The sequence below is a fragment of the Rhyacophila brunnea genome, unplaced genomic scaffold, assembly GCF_057557595.1.
Source record: "Rhyacophila brunnea isolate RB1 unplaced genomic scaffold, BYU_Rbru_1.0 scaffold_88, whole genome shotgun sequence".
NCBI classification, from domain to species: Eukaryota; Metazoa; Arthropoda; class Insecta; order Trichoptera; family Rhyacophilidae; genus Rhyacophila; species Rhyacophila brunnea.
The window spans coordinates 1,105,445-1,126,950 of NW_028233359.1; the positions used below are offsets into that span (position 1 = coordinate 1,105,445).

The following is a 21,506-nucleotide window of genomic DNA, read 5'->3' on the forward strand; positions in this document are numbered from 1 at the left end:
TACGTAACAGTGAAGCGTTGGATATCGTTAAAAAAATACGATTAATAATGACCCGAGTTACAACAAAATAGCATATGCAGTCAATAAAAACAGGAAAATGATGATGCAGCATTCGGAAATAACCATCGATGAACAGAACATCAAAGATGAATTTCAGAAGTTATACTTGCCAAAGGAGGTTCGAATTAAGTTGAGAAGAGTTACATATTTTCCACGTAACTTTATTTGTAATAATTGTTGTGGGGTGTTTGAAACTGTAAAACATCTAAATCATCACTACATTTCATGCATGAAGACTCAGCATGTTGAGTTATACATGACACATACTGGTGAAAAAAGACATCAATGCGACGTGTGTTTTAAAATTTTTTCACGAATTTGTCATTTAAAAACAAATAAAATGACACATACTGGTGAAAAACCACATCAATGCGATGTGTGTTCTAAAAAGTTCATCGGAAGTAGTGATCTCAAAAAACATAAAATGATACATACAGGTGAAAAACCACATCAATGCGATGTGTGTTCTAAAAAGTTCGTCCAAAATAGTGATCTTAAATTACATAAAATGACACATACTGGTGAAAAACCACATCAATGCGATGTGTGTTTTAGAAAATTTCCACGAATTTGTCATTTAAAAACACATAAAATGAGACATACTGGTGAAAAACCACATCAATGCGATGTGTGTTCTAAAAAGTTCATCGGAAGTAGTGATCTCAAAAAACATAAAATGATACATACAGGTGAAAAACCACATCAATGCGATGTGTGTTCCAAAAAGTTCATCCAAAATAGTGATCTCAAATTACATAAAATGACACATACTGGTGAAAAACCACATCAATGCGATGTGTGTTTTAAAAATTTCATCACAAAAAGTCATCTCAAATCACATAAAATCACACATACTGGTGAAAAACGACATCTATGCGATGTGTGTTTTAAAAAGTTCATCACAAATGGTCAACTCATAACACATAAAATCACACATACTGGTGAAAAACGACATCAATGCGATGTGTGCTTTAAAAAATTTCTGCGAATTTGTATTCTCAAAACACATAAAATTACACATACTGGTGAAAAACCACATCAATGCGATGTGTGTTCTAAAAAGTTCATCCGAAACAGTGATCTCAAATTTCATAAAATGGTACATACTGGTGAAAAACCACATCAATGCGATGTGTGTTTTAAAAATTTCATCACAAATAGTAAACTAAAAGAACATAAAATTACACATACTGGTGAAAAACCACATCAATGCGATGTGTAATTTAAAAAGTTCATCACAAATAGTCAACTCAAATGACGCACAAAAAACTGCAGCAATGCGATGTGATTAAAAAAAAATCTGCAAATTAGTCATTTAAAAACACATAAAATTACACATACTGGTGAAAAACCACAATAATGCGATGTGTGTTCTAAAAAGTCCATTCAAAATAGTTATCTGAAATTACAATAAATCACATAAAATCTGCGGAAGCTTTACTTTTGGACTTTCCCCGAGTGACCGACATTTCCGATTGCTCGCCCACGCACACCGAGATAAAATCAACTGTGAAAAGGCTCAAGAACGGAAAGGCACCGGGTGGAGAAGGGATTCATCCTGAATTCCTCAAGTACAGCATGAGCGCAATTTTGCACCCTATGTTTCATCTGATGACAAAGGTGTGGGAAGAAGTGCGCTATCTAAGGAACTGGGTGCACGGTAAAATCATCACACTTCACAAAAAAAGGTGACCTTCTAAACTGCGACAATTACCGAGGCATTACGCTACTCAGTGTTCCGGGAAAGATTTTGGCAAACATCCTCTTGATGAGAATAAGGCACCCAATTATTCCGAGTTTCTACCTGGTCAAGCGTGTGCAGACCAAATTCACAACCTTCGATGTCTTCTTCATCAGAGCCATGAGCTGAACAGTCCGATAGCTTGCTGCTTTGTGAATTATGAGAAGGCTTTCGACAGTCCGCACCGCCCCTCCCTCTGGATGATACTGGGACCATACGGGATCCCTCCCAAGAACATTGCCATAATCAAAAGCCTGCACGAGAATAGCGAATGCTGTTTCAGAATTGGAGACACTGTCACGGAATGTTTTGGGGTCACGACCGGAGTCAGACAGGGTTGTGTCCTCGCACCGTTTCTCTTCATCATTCTCTTTAACTTCATACTACGGAAGTCAACACCACCCGACCGAGGCATTCCTGTTACCCCCACGGTGAAGCTATGCGACCTGGAATACGCCGCTGTCCTATTCGACAACTCAATCGAGGGCTATCCCACATTAAAGTGATTTTGAGATAATAGGGGTTAAAGGTAGAACTTGTTTTTTAAATCTCCATTGATGATACAACAACGCAATCTATTGTAATACATGTGTAATTACCACACAATTTTTATATGTATTTTTATTTTTAATAATTACAGAAACTTAAAGTTATAAAACATTAAAGTCACTTACTTTTTTTGAAGTATTTTTTTTTTTTTTTTTTATATTTAATGAAATAATGTGGGTTAGTCATGGGTTAGTCATTTTTGGTATTTCACATATTATTTCGTTTTCTTCTGTTGGTCACTTTTACACGTTTATTTTTGGTGATAGAATTTTGAGAACCCACAGCTATTATAATTGTTGTTCTTCTTCCCCGTTATGTATTACATTCTAAACCATGATCCAGAACTGCATTGTGGCCATTTAAATTGTTATAAGAGTTGTGATGAATCGCGGAGTTGGTATGTAATGTAAATGGAAGTATATCTTTTCAGTTTCAAATCCCAGTTGGATACTTCCTCTTTTTTAAATTTACTTCAGTGAAGATACATTCTTCTTGGAGTGTTGCTTTCATTTGAAGATTTCATGGATGTTTTTTTTGAGCCTTATCCATCATGTTTTAAGCCATTTTACCTTCTCTCTGTCAACAGCAATCTTCCGGTTGGTTATATCGTCTTCGAGGATCTTTGTGTTTTTTTAAATGGACATTTTTCTATCTCTTGCAAGTAATGGCTCTATTTTTTTTTACATACAACAATGTTGTTGCAGTAGTAGTATATTGTCTCTTCTTTTGTATTATTTCAACATGACCCATTATAAACACCGATTTTAATTCCCAACTAATTCAATAAAAGATTGCAAAAATACTTTTCCTTAGGTCTGTAGGCACCTTTTTATTGAAATTTAATTTGCATTCACAGATTTTAGGTTCAAAATGCTTCGCTTAAACACCTTTTTTTGAAGTCAATGTATGGGCTTCACCACTCATCTTTTCTTTTGTTATATTTTTCTTATGAGTGTAAGGACGTCTTTGCCTTTTCCGAAATGATGAAAATGGAGTTCATAGCCTTGTCAGGTTGGGGTTAACCTGGAAATAAAACATTAAAATGACTAAACATCATTGCAAAATTTAAAAAAAAATGTTGTAAGAAGCAAGTGACTATCCAACATGGTGATATAAAAGCTAAAAAATATTAATAAATCAAAGAATTTAAAGAATTGAATGATAAATTGAATATAAAATATTACCTTCCGAGGACGATGTTGAAGGTTCTGGTATAAAATCTCCACCATCTTCATTATTATCACCAAAATAACCGGACAAAGACGAATCACAACTGTTACTGTTTGCCATTTTGAATGTTGGTTAGTCGTTTTTTGTTTTCATAAAAAAACAAAATCGTAGTTGCCAGAACAGCTTACAGATGATATTGTCGTACTGAATTCGTATTATGGCTTAGTCGTATCTGGCACTAATAATTATTATCTTAATTAATTTTTTTTATCATATAAACAATTCTATATAATATCAGCGTAAGAGTAATTAAAACTATAGAAAATCAATACTTTGTGAATATTTTACTGAGAATCACATTTGCAACTGTTGTCGAACAAGACTTTCTTGTCCACGTGTTAAAACTGTGAACTAACAATCCCGTCCAGTGCAGCTCACACTTTGTTATCAAATGAGGAACACCCCCAAATCCATCATTTCATTTTACACTCCCGTAGTGTCATGAAAAATATGTCTAAAACGATCAGGAGTGATGTTAGAAATATTATTAGGAAACTTTTGGTTTATTGCAAAGAAAAGGAGTCGTATCTAAAAATTGTCGATATAATATTTAAACACGCATACAGTGCGCGCGTTGCCGCCATGACAGGTACATCACTGAGAAATCTCATATTTTCAACGACAGTGACTTCCTGTAATCATCAATTTCTTCTTGTCGGAATTTATAGTAGGTCGATAGCTATTCTCATGGAAACTAGGAAAGATAACAATGATTTTTCCAGCCCTGTCAAGGTGTTTTGATATTTTTCTAAGACTTGTTCAAATGTTTCTTATCTCCATATAAATATTTAAAAACACAACTTGACGATTTTTAAGACTACCATTACGCTCGTAAAACAATACAAGGCAATGGAAAGCGAAGCTTGTTTATCTCTATTTAAATTAATCTGGTTTTTATTCTATAAAATGTTTAAACGCATATCGATAACTGGTAACCAAATTGTGGTGTCTCAAGAAAAGTATTCGGCGAAGGTGAGGGGGAGGGGGAAGTTAGTAATGGGTTTTAACAAGTCAGTGAAGTCAATTTTAACTTGATTATCAATTTATACAAATGAAAGATGTTCGTGGTTTTACACCAGAAGTGTAATTTAATGTCTCTTGGGTTGAATATTTGCACATTTTCTTAAAAACTCACATTGCATTGAGTGGTTTTTCATCGGTCTGCGTCATTTTTGATGTATTTTGAGATATTTATTATGCAGTCATTCTTTAAGACATACGTCGCAATGATGTTGTCATTAACTAGTACGTGGAATTTTATGTTTTTTTAATCACAACTTCGAATAAATTTTTAAAAACACATTGCATTGATGTGGTTTTACACCAGTGTGTGTCATTTTATCTCTTTTGAGTGCAGTATTTACGATAAACTTTTTAAAACATACATATCACTGAACTTTTACCAATGTGTGTCAATTAATGTCTTTTTAAATGTCCAATTTTCAGAATTCTTTTAAAACACATCGCATTAATGAAGTTTTTCACCAGTATGTGTCATTTTATGTCTTTTCAGATCACTATTTCTGATGAACTTTTTAGAACACACATCGCATTGATGTGGTTTTTCACCAGTATGTGTCATTTTATGTGATTTGAGTACACTATTTGCGGTGAACTTTTTAGAACACACATCGCATTGATGTGTTTTTTCTCCAGTATGTTTCATTTGATGTAATTTGAGTTCACTTTTTGTGTTGATTTTTTTAAAACACACATCGCATTGATGTGGTTTTTCACCAGTATGTGCCATTTTATGAAATTTGAGATCACTATTTCGGATGAACTTTTTAGAACACACATCGCATTGATGTGGTTTTTCACCAGTATGTGTCATTTGATGTGTTCTTAAATAACCAATTTGCAGAAATTTTTTAAAACACACATCGCATTGATGTCGTTTTTCACCACTATGTATCATTTTATGTAATTTGAGATCACTATTTTTGATGAACTTTCTAGAACACACATCGCATTGATGCAGATTTTCACCAGTATGTTATCTTTTATGTGATTTGAGATAACTATTATGAATGAATTTTTTAAAACACACATCGCATTGATGCAGTTTTTCGCGAGTGTGCGTCATTTTATGTGATTTGAGTTGACTATTTGTGATGAACTTTTTAAAATACACATCGCATTGATGTGGTTTTTTACCAGTATGGTTCATTTTATGTTTTTTGAGTTCACTTTTTGTGATGAATTTTTTAAAACAAACTTCGCATTGGTGTGATTTTTCACCAATATGCGTCATGTATGACTTAAGATGCTGAGACTTCATGCATGAAACGTAGTGATGATTTAAAAGTTTTACAGTTTCAAACACTCCACAACAATTATTACAAATAAAGTTACGTGGAAAATATGTAACTCTTCTCAACATAATTCGAACCACCTTTGGCAAGTATAATTTCTGAAATTCATGTTTGATGTTCTGTTCATCGATGGTTATTTCCGAATGCTGCATAATCATTTTTCTGTTTTTATTGATTGCATGTGCTATTTTGTTGTTACTCGGGTCATTATCCACCGTATCTTTTTCAACGATATCCAATGGTTAACTCTTACGTACTGCAAAACATTTCTGGGTAGAAATCTACAAAAAGAATAGGAATGTTAATATATTCAAAGCAATAATATCAATAAAATATACTTATGTTCCAATGTCCCCTAATATAGCACTGATACTAGGTCGTTTGTAAAGTGTTTTTTTTTATGTAAAAACGATACGTTACACTGCGCTTCTCACTCGTTGACATTTATGATTAAAATATTTTTTTATTTATTATGAACATTACAAATTATTAATATAAGACATACACAACATGACATTTAGAAGAAAATATATATTAATAAAAGAGTATCACATATATATTTAAAAAAAGAAAAAGATGAGCATTGAACAAAAGAATTAGTGTAGACATTAGAAAAAATTAATAACAAGGAAGTCACTGAATAAGCTAAGCAGAACCTTATTTAAGAATTTATAAAACAATGCCCACTTATACTCATCCTGACGCAGTTGAAATATGTAAATATCTGAAGTGACCTGGTTGTACAAAATTATTGCCCTCCCCTCAACATGGAAAATCTGTTGTCGATTAACGCAACTTATAACTGCATTTTACCGCAAAATTACGTTTAGCGATGACGCTCATGTTTGCTTACCGGGTTTGTTGATAAGGAAAATTGCCCACACGGAAAAAGACTAATCCAGAAGACTCCCCAGAATTCATAACATCCAGAAAAAAGCACCGTTTCATGCGGTTTACACGCTAGTGCCATCGACGCACAATTCTTCAAAAATGGGGCCAAAGCTCACGTTAAGGTCAATGGAAATCCTTGTCGAACCATGATTAATATTTTGATTTAAATATTATGGATTTATTTGAAAGAACAGTGATTTATTTTCAACAGGATGTGCCATCCAGATAATATCGCAACCATCGCCTTATTTAAATTAAGATTTGGCGATAATTGGATTTTGAGAAATGGACCTGTCAATTGGCATAAAAGATTGTGCGATTTGATACGAGTATCTCTGGATTATTACCTGTGAAGCTTTGTGAAGTCACTGGTATATGCTTATAAACCAGCAGCATTTAACGCATTAGAAGCCAACTTTTGCCAATAAGCCTATTTCCAGTACTATACATACGGCCATTAGTACTCTAATAAAAGTTTTCCAAATTGGACAGCCATAATTTTCTTAATCGAGAATAACTGTGGTGGCCACATGCGCGAAATCATTTTAAAATTCGTAATGCCATGAATGTATCGAATTTTCAAAAAAACAATATTACAATTTATTTTGTGCACTTTTTTACAATTTAAAATTCTATCGGACTTAAAAAAACAATCTTTGTAATTAAACATACCTGGTCTAATGGCATGTATTGTAGATTAGAGCAGCCAGGTTGGGTTAATTCATCATCAATATGGTGGATTGCATTCTCAACAAATTCTTCTTTGATGATAACTCCCTCATCATTATTCTCATACTTAATATTCATCAGACCGTTTTCACGCTTCTGAAAATAACAACATTATTAATATTATGTAACAGTATCATCATTACGATTAGCCATAAAAGGTCTCCCAGAGCTCTTTTTTCAATAATTGGTCACCGTAAATGTAATCGTATAACCGGACTATGATTCGTCAGAAATGTTGTCATTTTTCCGATAGCGTCCAGGCTATTGAGTTAAAATTTTTAATAAAATAGTTGGAAAGAATAATCCGCAGAGGAAGGTCGTGCCGATCGATTCCTCTGCGGGAAAAAGTTGAAGATATTCACTCGGGAAGAAAAGCCGAGATTTAACCGCGTAAATAGTAGTGCATTTAATGCATTCATTTGTTTCCGTTAGAGAGTTCTTGCCGCGATTAGAGTTCGAAAGGCATTTAGTGTAAAGATATCGTAATTGTGACGATTATCTCGCGTTCGATGTAAACAATTGCATCATCTTACGATAACATCACTCATCATCAGCCGGTTTCTAATCTTTATAGTCGGTGCCTTAATAATATAATAAATGCGCAGCCATACCTATAAATTAATATAAGTATAAAAGTAGGTACTTACAGTTTTATAAAATAAAATTGAGCAATTAAAATAAGTTTATATAAATATTATTGTTAATTTATTAGTAAATAAATTATAGTGTTAAGATATTTGATAAAAATTAATTATAACAAATTTATTTATGAAAGAACAATTTAATAAATAATTAAAACAATACTCACGAAGATTTTTAATTCAAATAAATCTACGATCTTTATTCCAGGCGTACAATTCGGTATATAAACCGAGTGACAGCCATCAGCTGTTTTTGACGTTCCACGTACGTGGGTGCGGAACGGATTAAAATTAAATAAATAAAATATTCATCGGATTCTGACGTCATCCTATTATCGGGTGGCGTTTTTGAATCATTATATCGCAATATTGTTGTGGTGTGTTCGCAAGTGTCGATAAGAACTCTTACTTGACTACCCTCTCCGACCCCGTGCTGAGCTAGCCTAAAGCAGGGGTTCTCAACCTGGCTAAGGGCAGGGCCGATTGAGAATATAACGCCCTTGTGATTTTACCAGGACCGGGGTGACGTCACTATGAATGACTTAATTTGGCAGGTAAATGTATAATCACCGAACGACATTCCAAAATTATGGGCAATCCGACAAAATAGTGCACATACTTATTTGTTTTAGTTGAATTAGGAGTACATTTCACAGATGGCTTTATAAATAATTAAGCTTTGCCTATATCAAACCAAAATAAATAAAAAATATTCTTCCATCTATAAAATATCTAACATTCTGTTTGATTTAATAACATATTATGGGTTGGTTTCGCAGGGTTTTTGTAAATTAATAATAAATAAATATAAATAAATCAGTAAACTATTTTAGTCTTAGTACAATGAAAACAAATACGTAGATACCAACAGAAAAGTTTTGTGAGTACTATATTTATGTTGGATATTAGCAACCTATGTACACCCTTTGACGCTAGATGATACCCATTTTGTATTACATTAAATATATATATATATATATATATATATATATGAGTTTAGTATAGTATAAGATACGTATCAGATGAAAATATATAATACATTATATACTTAACAACAATAATCACATGAGCATGTATATTATATGAGTTACCTGGGAATCACCGTCAAACGTCGACGCATCAAACTTTTCATACAAGTGACTGCTTTGGTCGACGGCTTGTGCGAATGGAAAAGCCACTCCATCGAAAGTCAGCGACGCATCATGCATACGTTTATGGTACTTCAAAATGTGCGCGGATGAAAAAAAAAATACAACACACGTTGCAAACACCACTTCGTTCACACCGTTCACCAAACGACTGTGCAGATTGTCTCTCAAAGATATCAGGTGCTATCATACAATCCATGTCTCGGTTTACGAGCGGAGTCTGTCAAGAAATAAAATACAAACATAAATCAATCAAAACATTTATACTAACAATATAAAAAAAACAACCAACATAAAGAATGCAAAAAGTCTGGACTATGACCACCTAGAAGGGCAATTTTTGAACGATCCGGTATCGAAGTCATTGTATGAGAAAGTGATTAGAATGTATGAGAAATTTAATTTCTGAATAGATTTTGATAACCGCGTCTGAAAGTGGCGGAGGCTTTTGAGCTCCATAAGCTTTGGCTGTAGAGACGCTAATTTTGTCAGATGGTAAACAGATTAAATGTCGGAGCGTAACGTTGAAAGGCTCTTAATTTATTGTTTTTTGTGTTTTACATATATCCGTTGGAAGTGTTGTTTAGTATTTAAAATCTCAACTAGGTATTTATTGTGTTTTGTTATACAGAAACATACATATTTTATTAATATTAGGTTTGTAAAATACATCGGAAGTTTCGTTCAAATTCTCGTAGGTACAATTAATCGTTTTAAGAAGTCAGCGATAACTAATAAGTACTGATTAAATAATATGATAATGTCATTACAACATTTTAGGTTATTTTACACGTACCCAAAATGGAAGTGATTCATGCTGAAATTTTGTTCAGATTTCGCACCCCTAGTTTTAAAGTATAAGTCAAAAAACAGCATTCTGAGATAATTGGATTCAAAGATTCAAACCCTCTCAACTAAATCTAAAAATGTATGTACCAAACTGATTTTCTTGCTCAATGTGTATCAGGGCTTGTAATTTTGTATGAAATTATTATTATATTGAAAAATTATACGGAACACATATTTTTGGTAGTTTTTTTGAAATGTCATAGTCTAAAATTGGACTATTTTGATAAATTTTGAAATAACCCATCATGCACACAATACAAAGTAATATGCAACAACATAAAATCTCTTCAATATATTATGCATATCAAGTAAAATAATAAATGAAATGGTTATTTGAAATTTTTCTTTCAAAATATAATAACTGGAACAGGTAAACCATCATATACCTACCGAATTTTTAAAATATATATTTGTGGAAGATTATGATTACCTATTCAAGATTCTTGCACATTATGTAATGAAAATTATTATATAATTTAGAATTAATCAGAGTAATTTACATCACTCTCTTTGTGAACCAACTTTCTTGCCACTTGAGTACTATTAATTAGCGACTTTCAAATTATTGTAAAAATCGTGGTACGTCATCGATATCAATTTTTTTGCATATAGTTAAAAGATCTTGCCTTTTCTGCATGGTTATTCCTGGTGGCTCATTATAAGCTTTCAGTAAAATTATCATATTATTCATGTGAACCGGACGACCCGCCATGCGACGCCTTATGTTAATTTCCTCGTAGGAAGAATCAATAAAATTGGAAATAATGAAAAACTATACGGTGATTCTTTTTTAAAATGCATGACTTTGATTGCTTGCCATGTTACCTTCGTAACTACGGTAGTCATAACGTAATTTTGTCCCAGCTCATCGGAGAGCAATTTCAGGTCAAATATATCATCAGTTCCCATTGCATTAACTCTATAAGTATAAGGTTAAGTATTCTTTTCAGTCATGGCTATAATGGGTATCCATTGAGCTGGTATGAAGACTGGAGCACTTTTAGTATTCTCTTTTTTTTTTTCAATGAATGAGTGCATCGCAATCCACTGATTTTGGGTGTGACCCGTGGTCAAATATTTTTGCGTTATAGACTTTATATTTTCTGTTTCCAATAATAAATACAACGCAACTAAATATTTATTCTTATTCTGTCCAGCACAATTATCGGACCAAAAATGCACATTCTTATTTTTTAGAATTTCTTTTTCAATTAATGGCATGTAAATACAACTACCAATTTCATTAGAACCTCTTTTAGCAGTCACTTCGTTCCAGACACAACAGAACCCTTTTTCTCACCAATATCAAAGATTCTGAAATATGTTGCAAGTTTTCTGGTGTAATAAAAATTTAAGACTTCACCACAGGGTTATGAGAGAACTGCAATTAATTGTTTTGCTTTTTGTGTATCATTCAAATTTGTATATGCTGTGCTGACCATTGATCTTTTTTTGACTGAAAGCGCCTAATATTAAATTCTGTATCAAAGATCGTAGAATACTGAGATAACTTCACGAAAGGTCGATCATTTTGTCGACACTTTTCTTTGTATAGCCTATCTATAGTGTTGCTAAATTTAAAGAGCTATCAATAAATTTTCTGGTAGTTAGTCTGGTGTAGCGTCGTGGGCCAAAGATTCAAATCCTGGGACTGGCAAGTACACATTTCATCACTGTTTGTTTTATTTATTATTGTATTTATCAACAAACTACTGGGAAATTGTCAATGTTTTCAGAATGGCTAGTCACCAGTGTGACCACAACACAAGTTGTATGTACTTTATCCATTCCTGACATATGATAATTCAAGATGTCATAGTCTTAAACTCGCTAAAAATTTGAATCCTAATTTAAGACTATAACAACTCAAAATAGCATAGTCTTTAAATATCACATAATATTATTTATAAACATTATAGACTATTCTTTCTGTCCTGTATTTCCGTAGAATTCATTTAGACTTGTGATAGTCTTTTACCAGATAAACAATGGTATTTTCAACCATTCTGCATTATTAACTCAAAATGTCACTTTTTTGACTTGTAATAGTTTAAAACTAGGGGTGCGATTTGGTAACCGGACGGATCCATTCAAAATGACAGACGAGGCTTTTGTGAAACGATTCCGGTTATCGGAACCATGGGCAGATATATTCATTTCTAGGATGGAAAATTTAATGACAACCCCAACTAGCTGTCATGTGAGCATAGACAAAAATATAATGCAAACTCTTACGCGATCATAAATGTCCATTCAGTATTTTTGTTGCATTATTGGACACCGTTCGAAGCACTAAACCTCCTTTGAAGATACTGTTGCGTTTTGCTCCTTCAGGTGTTGAGTCTTCACGATTGAATAGGCACGTCAATGAGGTTTGATTTTGTCGCTGCGCTCATGGAGAAACCCTTAAGCCCGGTTCAGATCAGGCAAGTAGTTTAGTCGAGTTACGAGTAATTTAGTAACTAAACGTGACGAACAGAAAAACTGAGACGAGTACGTTAGTAAAATCATTTGCTCGAGTCAGTTTAATTTCTCGGTCGAGTAGCAATCCCCACTACCTCTCACTAAATACCAAACAAGTGATGATATCGAATCGAACTCTATGCATAGAAAATTTAGGTGGAATCATGGGACAATACAACCAAAATCGGTTTATTGTTCGCATAATATATGGTTACTTATGAATAATAGGTATCGGTTTTAAAGCCATAATATACCTACTTAATTAAAAACTTTAGAAAATACGCATGGCTATGTCGTCATTATTTTTTAATATAAGCACTTACATTATTTTATTTGTATCTATTTTTTGGATTTTTTTTTTATTGTTATATTAGTAAATAATATATTTTCTCTTCGATATAAAACATTCGCGTGCCATAGATTCACCATCACTGCTATAGAATAATGATTGGTCATCAGTGGAAGGCGCAGGAGAGGTAAGACCACTCGTTGTCGGAAAGTTTCCGAATGATTAGGCTTGTACTTGAGTCGGCGTTGCGCGGAGTGATCGATCGACTAAAACCGACTGTGGTACTGGATTGTGTAAATTGGTACATATTCTAACGCTATTAATAGTGATACGGAGAAGAATGGGTTGGAGAACTCACGTGTAAGCTGGCAGCGTTCTTCACGAGTATCACCTTGATTGAGGGTTGTGTGGACATCAGGACATATAATTCAAGATAAAACACGTCTTTGATTTGACAATTTCCCTGCGCAGGGACGTTTAATTACATTAACTTTCCAGACATTGGTTGGGTTACATTATTAATTACACTTAAAGGAGTCTTAGATTTAGCTATGGCACAGTCACTATGTGGGAGCACTATGTGGGAGCACGTGTTTGAACACATTGGCCAAACGGGCGCGAAAACGTTTTGTCGGGGACGCGGCGCGTGGTTTTGAGGTGGTTATAGGGATTATTAGTAACACAATAACGGGGAAAGAGATTCACTAACTTATCATATTGAGACAAGCGTGGCCAGGCCACGCCGAGCACGTGGTCCTGGACACCTACCACTCTCCCGGGAGAATTTGTACTGCCCGCAATTATCTACGACGGATCTATGGGTGATGAGGCAAGAGGGAGGGGCAAAGGGATGAAACAAAAATTACGGTAAATTTTTGTTTGTCTCTCGGCAAGTTACCATTTCCTAGTAGCTGGGCTTAGGTATTCGCCCTTTTTGCCGCTGTTGAAATGTCCCGTGGCGATGTTATTTCGTAAATCAGGGGTGGTGAACCCTAATTCGAGGGCGTATGATTAGGTTGTGGATATGTGATTTGAAACTGCGGACCGGGGGTTTTTTCTATCTGGTGACAAACCACCCTGCCATCTTTTGTTTCAAATTTCATATCGGCAACCACGTAATGTGAATGGAGCGTGTATTGACAAAACAAAGAAAATCTTACTAATAAATTGCGGGGGTTTCGAATGGTTCGCGTTGGTAACACATTGATATGTTTTCATGGGGCACGTTTTGTGGTTATGGGGTGATGTCGTCGAGGTTTCTAGTTCGTCTTGCGAGATACCCTCAGCAAGTGCCAACGGTTCTGGAGGGGTAGCCGGTTTCGGTAGGGTGTCGTCACATGATCGGCTTCTTCGGACTGCTGCAGTGGTCGGGGCTGGGTTGCCTATTCAGGGGTAGGCGGAGGGTTGCGGAGATCAGGTGTCGTTCGGCGGGAGGTGCAATCTGGACGTGTGCTCGAGTCCGGCGACGCCGTCGCAAGATTGACGCGGGGATGCGAAGACAGGGCTGAGTTCTCGTGCTAGGGGTTGTCGGGCAGAGGGGGGCGACCTTGACAGGCAGGTTATACCCTGGACTTTTCCAGGACCTCCGGTGTCGGTGGTCCCCGGCAGCTGCCAGTAGACGGGGTGGCTGCAGCATCGTAGGAACGTCCGTTCTGTGAGAACCCACGTTCATGGCATTCTCGGGTTTCGTTTCACTAGATTTCTTTTCACGGACTATAACATCGTTTTAATTTTTGAAGGCTCGCATTTATTTTTATAAACACTGTTTATGAGGTTGAACACCCCTGGTTTTGATTTTTATTTCGTTGGTTTACCCGCGAATTTATTCTTGTCGGATTTCTTTGTCTCTTCATTTTCACTATGTTTTATCGGTATGTAGCGTGGGCGAGTTTATATTTTTATGTTTGTTTAGGGTTTTTAATAATAGGGCGCCAGAGAATTTATTTTTATTTATAAAATTCACAAAACTATGGGTTTTTGATGTCACACACTTGGGTTTCTCAGGGCGTACGTTCGCGGAACCCATCGGTTCCTGTCGCACCACGTTCGGGGGCCAGAATGATACGGAGAAGAATGGGTTGGAGAACTCACGTGTAAGCTGGCAGCGTTCTTCACGAGTATCACCTTGATTGAGGGTTGTGTGGACATCAGGACATATAATTCAAGATAAAACACGTCTTTGATTTGACAATTTCCCTGCGCAGGGACGTTTAATTACATTAACTTTCCAGACATTGGTTGGGTTACATTATTAATTACACTTAAAGGAGTCTTAGATTTAGCTATGGCACAGTCACTATGTGGGAGCACTATGTGGGAGCACGTGTTTGAACACATTGGCCAAACGGGCGCGAAAACGTTTTGTCGGGGACGCGACGCGTGGTTTTGAGGTGGTTATAGGGATTATTAGTAACACAATAACGGGGAAAGAGATTCACTAACTTATCATATTGAGACAAGCGTGGCCAGGCCACGCCGAGCACGTGGTCCTGGACACCTACCACTCTCCCGGGAGAATTTGTACTGCCCGCAATTATCTACGACGGATCTATGGGTGATGAGGCAAGAGGGAGGGGCAAAGGGATGAAACAAAAATTACGGTAAATTTTTGTTTGTCTCTCGGCAAGTTACCATTTCCTAGTAGCTGGGCTTAGGTATTCGCCCTTTTTGCCGCTGTTGAAATGTCCCGTGGCGATGTTATTTCGTAAATCAGGGGTGGTGAACCCTAATTCGAGGGCGTATGATTAGGTTGTGGATATGTGATTTGAAACTGCGGACCGGGGGTTTTTTCTATCTGGTGACAATAGGTACTGACGCTAAGCGATCTTGGATAACACACATAACTTCGATTTTTTGAGTCTCGACCATACCTCAATTTAAAACAAACAGAATCTTAAAAAGTTTGAAAATATCATAATTATAAATAGATACTTACATAGGTAATTTTATAAAACGCGTTTTCTATCAGAAACCGTGTTTTTTCAGATCTTTAATTCCATCGTGTACAAATTAATTATTGAAATGTTATTTAACACTTTCTATAAACCTACTCGATATATGTGAGAACGTGACTATGGTGTGGTACTTTATATAATTATGAAAATCGAGAATGAGGTTTTCGTTGACCTCATGTATGCCCATCCCTAATCTATTGTCTGCTGGTTTGCATCTGTCTTGAAAATGGGATTGATATGATTTTGATAGATGAGGTATATCATAATTACTACACTAACTTAACACAATATCTTCCACAAACGTAATGTACCTATAGCTCAATGCTACATAAGACATGTTTTGGAAATCGATGTTACCACCGATTTTCCATGAAGAGATAGTTTGACTTTGAGTGGGATCACTCGTTTGAGAGATGCGTGTACAAAAAGATAATCTCAAGCTTTGTATCTTAAGATGGCGCTGGCCTGTTCACAATATTATGTATGGATGCAATATCGCAAGTAATTTTAAAGTACGCATACATATAAACTGTTAAAGTTCATTGAAATTAGATCATTCAAAATATTCTGCGGAATGATAAAACCACAGACATACTTTGTCGCCATGCCAGCATGTGACGTGAGCATAATGTCATCGCAGCAATATTCTGCTACCTACAAACAATAATTTATGACAAAAGTACTTTTTGAAAGAATAGGTCGATCGGTCATCATCAGTGATAGACATTAGTCTAGACACCGGACATCTGGAGTCCTTTTTTTTGGGACGGACTCGAATATTACAACATTTTTTAATTAAAAAATGCGTTAATAATTTATGGAACCTATGTATTTCAGAAAAATAAGTTGTACGATGTAGTAGGTACAGTGGAATATGAAATAAATGATATTGATAATATGTGCAAGAGACTTTATCGATACTTAATTATATAGAAACGCTGCTATTAGTGGAAATACTATACTATTTAGAGAAATTAATGAAGCGCTTACGTATAGAGTGGAAGAATTAGTTGTTAATAGTAATATCTATAATATTTAATAATATTCCACTTTTTATATACCTATTATTGAAATCAATGTTTAAAATTTCCAATAAACTACTTCTATTTTCACTATCAAATAACAAATCAAACTTGCTCCCATGATGAGAAGGACCAGACAGCTAGTGTATTATTAAAATCGTACCAAATCTGAATGATTTCGTATATTATGTTGATACTACGAAAATATATAATATAAAACATATTATTATATTATTGTAAAACCAATTCAACGAGGATTCAAATCAATGCTTATCAGCTCTGAGTAAGGACAGATTTTTACACAATGCACAACAGCGGCCACTTGAGAATATCAAGATACGTCTGTTATATTTACCATAACTACTTAAGTACTTAAGCCAAACTAGTAATTATTTTTGTATACTTCATATATAATACGTTTCTTGTGATACGAGAATGCAACAGCTGGATTTAGGGATGGGTAAAATGGAGAATATCGGACCTACGTGGTTAATGAAACCCTTTAGAAAAAGTTTCGTACGAAAGATACTTCAAATCGTACTTTTGTGTTTCAAGCAAGTGGTTGGACATGTTGAGATATTCAATTTTAATGTATAGGTACTGATGTTGTAATGGTTTTTTGACATAGGCCATTTTCAAACACTTTATATTCATCATGCGAAATATGTAAGTATATGCGTTTTCTGTTAATTGCTACTCCCTAATGCTTTAAATTATATATCATAGTATTATTTCAATGAATTGTTTCAGAAGTTATCAAAATGATACAATCATAATGAGTCGACATTGACATATTGTGTATATATAGTACCTAATACCATTGATAATAAATTATTTTATCAAGAAATATTAGATATAAATAGGTATAACACAGTTGCAGTGCCTACCATTTCTTAACAAGTTGACCTTCCCTAATAGCTCATTGCTTTATCCAATCTGGGAGTTCACACATGAAACTATAATTTGATGTTATAGTAATATGGTAGAAAAAACAAAAAAAACTTAACCTGCGCGCTTGTTAACTGATCTACGTATTTTCTTAAAATCCGATATCACTTCAGTTTTGACGATTATGGATTATAGCTTAAAATTGTTTATTTGTTTTTTATTTAGTGAGTAGGTATATTTCGTGATATTTCACATTAGCTGGTTCCATTGTTTACGGGAAATGACGATTTAACGGGCTTACATAAATGTATTAATAGTATGTAAGATATTCATTACGGGTTATCACAAACACTTCAGATAATCAAAATTTGTTTTTTACTTGATCCTTTCCTAATAGGTAAGAAGGTTTTCACATTCTTTTATTATATTAAATTACTATATAAACGAAAATTAGCTTTTTTCGATGTCAATGTGCATTTACGATTGGTGAGTGCGCATAGTGCACGAAGAAGGCATACGCCGGGTCGTAAATAATGACTTAAATAGAATACCTAGTACAAAACATAAATCAATTAGAATTTTTTGATTAATGTTTTTGCCACTCGACCCGTTAGATATAGGGACCATTATACCACGTTTTCCTCTAGAAAGTATATAAGGTACTTTTAAACACTTTTGAACTGATTTTTTGTCCACAAAATCACTTTATATTGAGACGTCACACAACTATCACAACTTACGATGGTTATTGTACATTTTGCATTTTTGTTTATTGTTATTAAATCTTAGTTGATATTATTCTTTTGACTTATTAACTTAAAAATAACAATAATGGATGAAATATAATATTCCTAAAAATTATAATATGGCACATACAATATATAATTATCAAGCCTCGATAGCGAAGGCTGCGTGACTATCAAATGCACTATGTAAACCTGATATTAATATTGTTTTAAAAGCACATTGCATTGTTATTTTTTTAAGATTATCCTTTGCTTTGTAATTTTATTCTTGTAAATCCACGGTAAACATAAATTTATATACAATATTGGTATATACTACAGCTGATGATGATACATACTATCGTATGGAAAATAATTAATTTTTAAGTAGTGGACTTTTTGTATTCATCATGCGATTGAAAACAATAAAACCACATTCAAAATTTGTCATTGGTAGGGAACCTTTTTTAATATCTGAGGTAGGTGAATTTTAAACACAGAAAAAATGTCAGTGATGAATTTACGCTATTTCATAATGTATATTATAAATCAGTCATTTAATAAATAAGGACAAATATCACCAACAAGTTAGTTCAAGTAAACAACGACTCCCACGTTATCTATACATAATAAATTGACTTTTTATGCAATAATATGTACCTACCTATATTTTGTAATGTTATTCAATTGAAAATGTCCATTAGGATAAAATCGGTTAAATATCAAAATTATGAAATAAATGTGGAAAAAGTACGAAAGTACATATAAAGTGTTTTAATGAAATATGTATCTAGGTACCAGTCGTTTTATGTGATGAATAGTTCTTTACACTTTATAATATGTAAGTATTTAAATCAAATACATAATATAATCATAAATCAGATAATTACTTTTTAATTACAACATTTAAATATAAAAATATAATGCTAATTATGTCGAATGGCCACCTAATCGGCGCGCCTTTAGCGTACAATGTATTAAATGGGACGGCGGGACTTTTTTAACGTTACACACCTACAAACTTACCTGTAGAATGGACAAAAATGGAACTACGAACTACCATAGGACGCCATTTTGAAAATTTCATTCGAATGTCAGATTTTGTCCAGTTACGAGTCTTGATTGTGTAGTTTTCGACAATGGCTCCATTTTTTTTGTAGTTCTTATTCCACTTTTAATCAATAAATTAGGACCGGTTTCGTCCGCCTAAGAGGGACATTTTCAACTGAATCTTCCCTTGTTCAGTTGAAAATGTTCTTCTGATGCGAACGAAACCGGTCCTCATTTATTAATTAAAAGTGGAATAAGTACTACAAAAAATGCGTTTTATTAAATTAAACAACAATAAATATTAACGTAATACAATGACTAAGTGAAAATCTGAAGCAATATTATATTGCAAAACCTTTAGAAGAATGCAATTACGGCTTACGCAATACATAATAATTATTATAATAGTAAGTTCAAACGAATATTTTCAGGGATGTGTCGCATCTACAGATGTACGCCACTGGTATTTTGAAGATGAAATTTCTTACGATCGATTTGATGAAATTCTTCAATTTCAATAGTTTATAATCAAATAGACCAGTTTGGGCAGAGCATCCTCAAAATACTTAAATATCTAAAGAAATAAACAAGTAGGTATGTGACTTTTTTATCGATATGTAGGTACGGTATTGTTGCTTGGTAATACTAATAGGTATCAATATGATACACTTCGAACATAAAACGGGTCAGCGGACAAAATCTTTCAATATTTGTATTTATATTAGTGGTAGGTACGCAAAAGTTATTCGATATGTAATTATGAAAAAACATATTCTACACGCATTTTATAAAAATGGTTTACCATTACCTACCTGCAATAAAACAAACCATCAATTTTGTAATGCGACCTTTTTAATTACATATTGCGAATTTGAATTCGTTTGACGTGGCCCGCACGTCGCGTTAAAATATTGGCAAGACGATTATTTTAATTACAATAATTACCATCGCACCTAAGCTGCCAGAAAAAACAACTGACTAATTGTAGAAATCCATACTAAGAATCATTTGGGCAAAAGTCTCCTTAGGATATTGGATTCGTCCACCATTTTAATGTGTTTTTTTATGGGTTGACGGTTAAAAACTTGAAAAATCCGGCCTTTAGACATTACATTCAAATACTGTAGGTCAATGCACCCACTCACACTAAACCAGATAAATAGGTTAGTGAAATACTTGTACGAAGCATATTTAACCGAGACGAGGATAATATGTACCTTTTGAAATTTAGTCACAAAGCTGTGATAGGATACATAGCCAATGAAAAATATCGCATAATATACAATTACCTGCTGTACTGGTCCGTTATCTGAATGCGAACATCCAGGTGTTGGATCTTCATCGTGGAATGGGTGTTTTGCGTCTGCAACGAACTCGTGTTTAACGTCAACCAGCTGGAGATCAATCTCGGGTTTTATTTCAGTGAGATGCGTTGCTGGATACTGAAAGAAACGTTATACATTTTTGTAATCATATAAAAAAACAATTTTGAGCTCGCGTACCTATTTTATGACAATACTTACTTATATAATTGAGTTAGGTAGCTGTCTAAATGTATGTCAAAAGGTTTTTGAAAGAAAATTTGACATCCTCGTATATTCTTAAACAATTTGTAAAAAATATAGACTTATCGTAGGTCGTATCGTTTAGGTATTCTGCTTAAATAATTATAAAAAATGGCAGGAAAGGACTTAATAAATAAAAACTAACCTCAAAATCGCAAATGAATTCGTCTGTGTTCTCCTGCTTTATATATGTGCGCGTGTCAGGGCTGTTGTGGTAGCTGGTTGTTACATCAAACTTGTCTTCAGTACCAGATTGGTCTCCATCACATACTCGCTTGACTTCCATGGTTGCGTATCAACAATGAATAGTATGCAATATTGTGCTAGAGACAACTTGACAACTTTCTGTTGTGTTGTATATAAATGTTTCCGAAATACAATTAATAATATTCCGTGT

The 21,506-nt window shown here is 34.2% G+C and overlaps 1 protein-coding gene across 1 annotated transcript; it reads right to left on the reverse strand.

Annotated features, from left to right (window-relative positions):
* Positions 1–4,652: 4,652 nt before the first annotated feature.
* Positions 4,653–21,461, reverse strand: LOC147063756 (uncharacterized). The gene is made up of 5 exons (XM_085959351.1): positions 21,255–21,461; positions 20,834–20,986; positions 9,248–9,524; positions 7,459–7,611; positions 4,653–6,176 (listed from the first exon to the last, which is right to left on the reverse strand). The coding sequence occupies exons 3-5, from the start codon at positions 9,362–9,364 to the stop codon at positions 6,138–6,140; spliced, it is 309 nt and encodes a 102-aa protein (XP_085815477.1). The 5' UTR covers positions 9,365–9,524; positions 20,834–20,986; positions 21,255–21,461; the 3' UTR covers positions 4,653–6,137.
* Between the last annotated feature and the right edge of the window lie 45 nt (positions 21,462–21,506).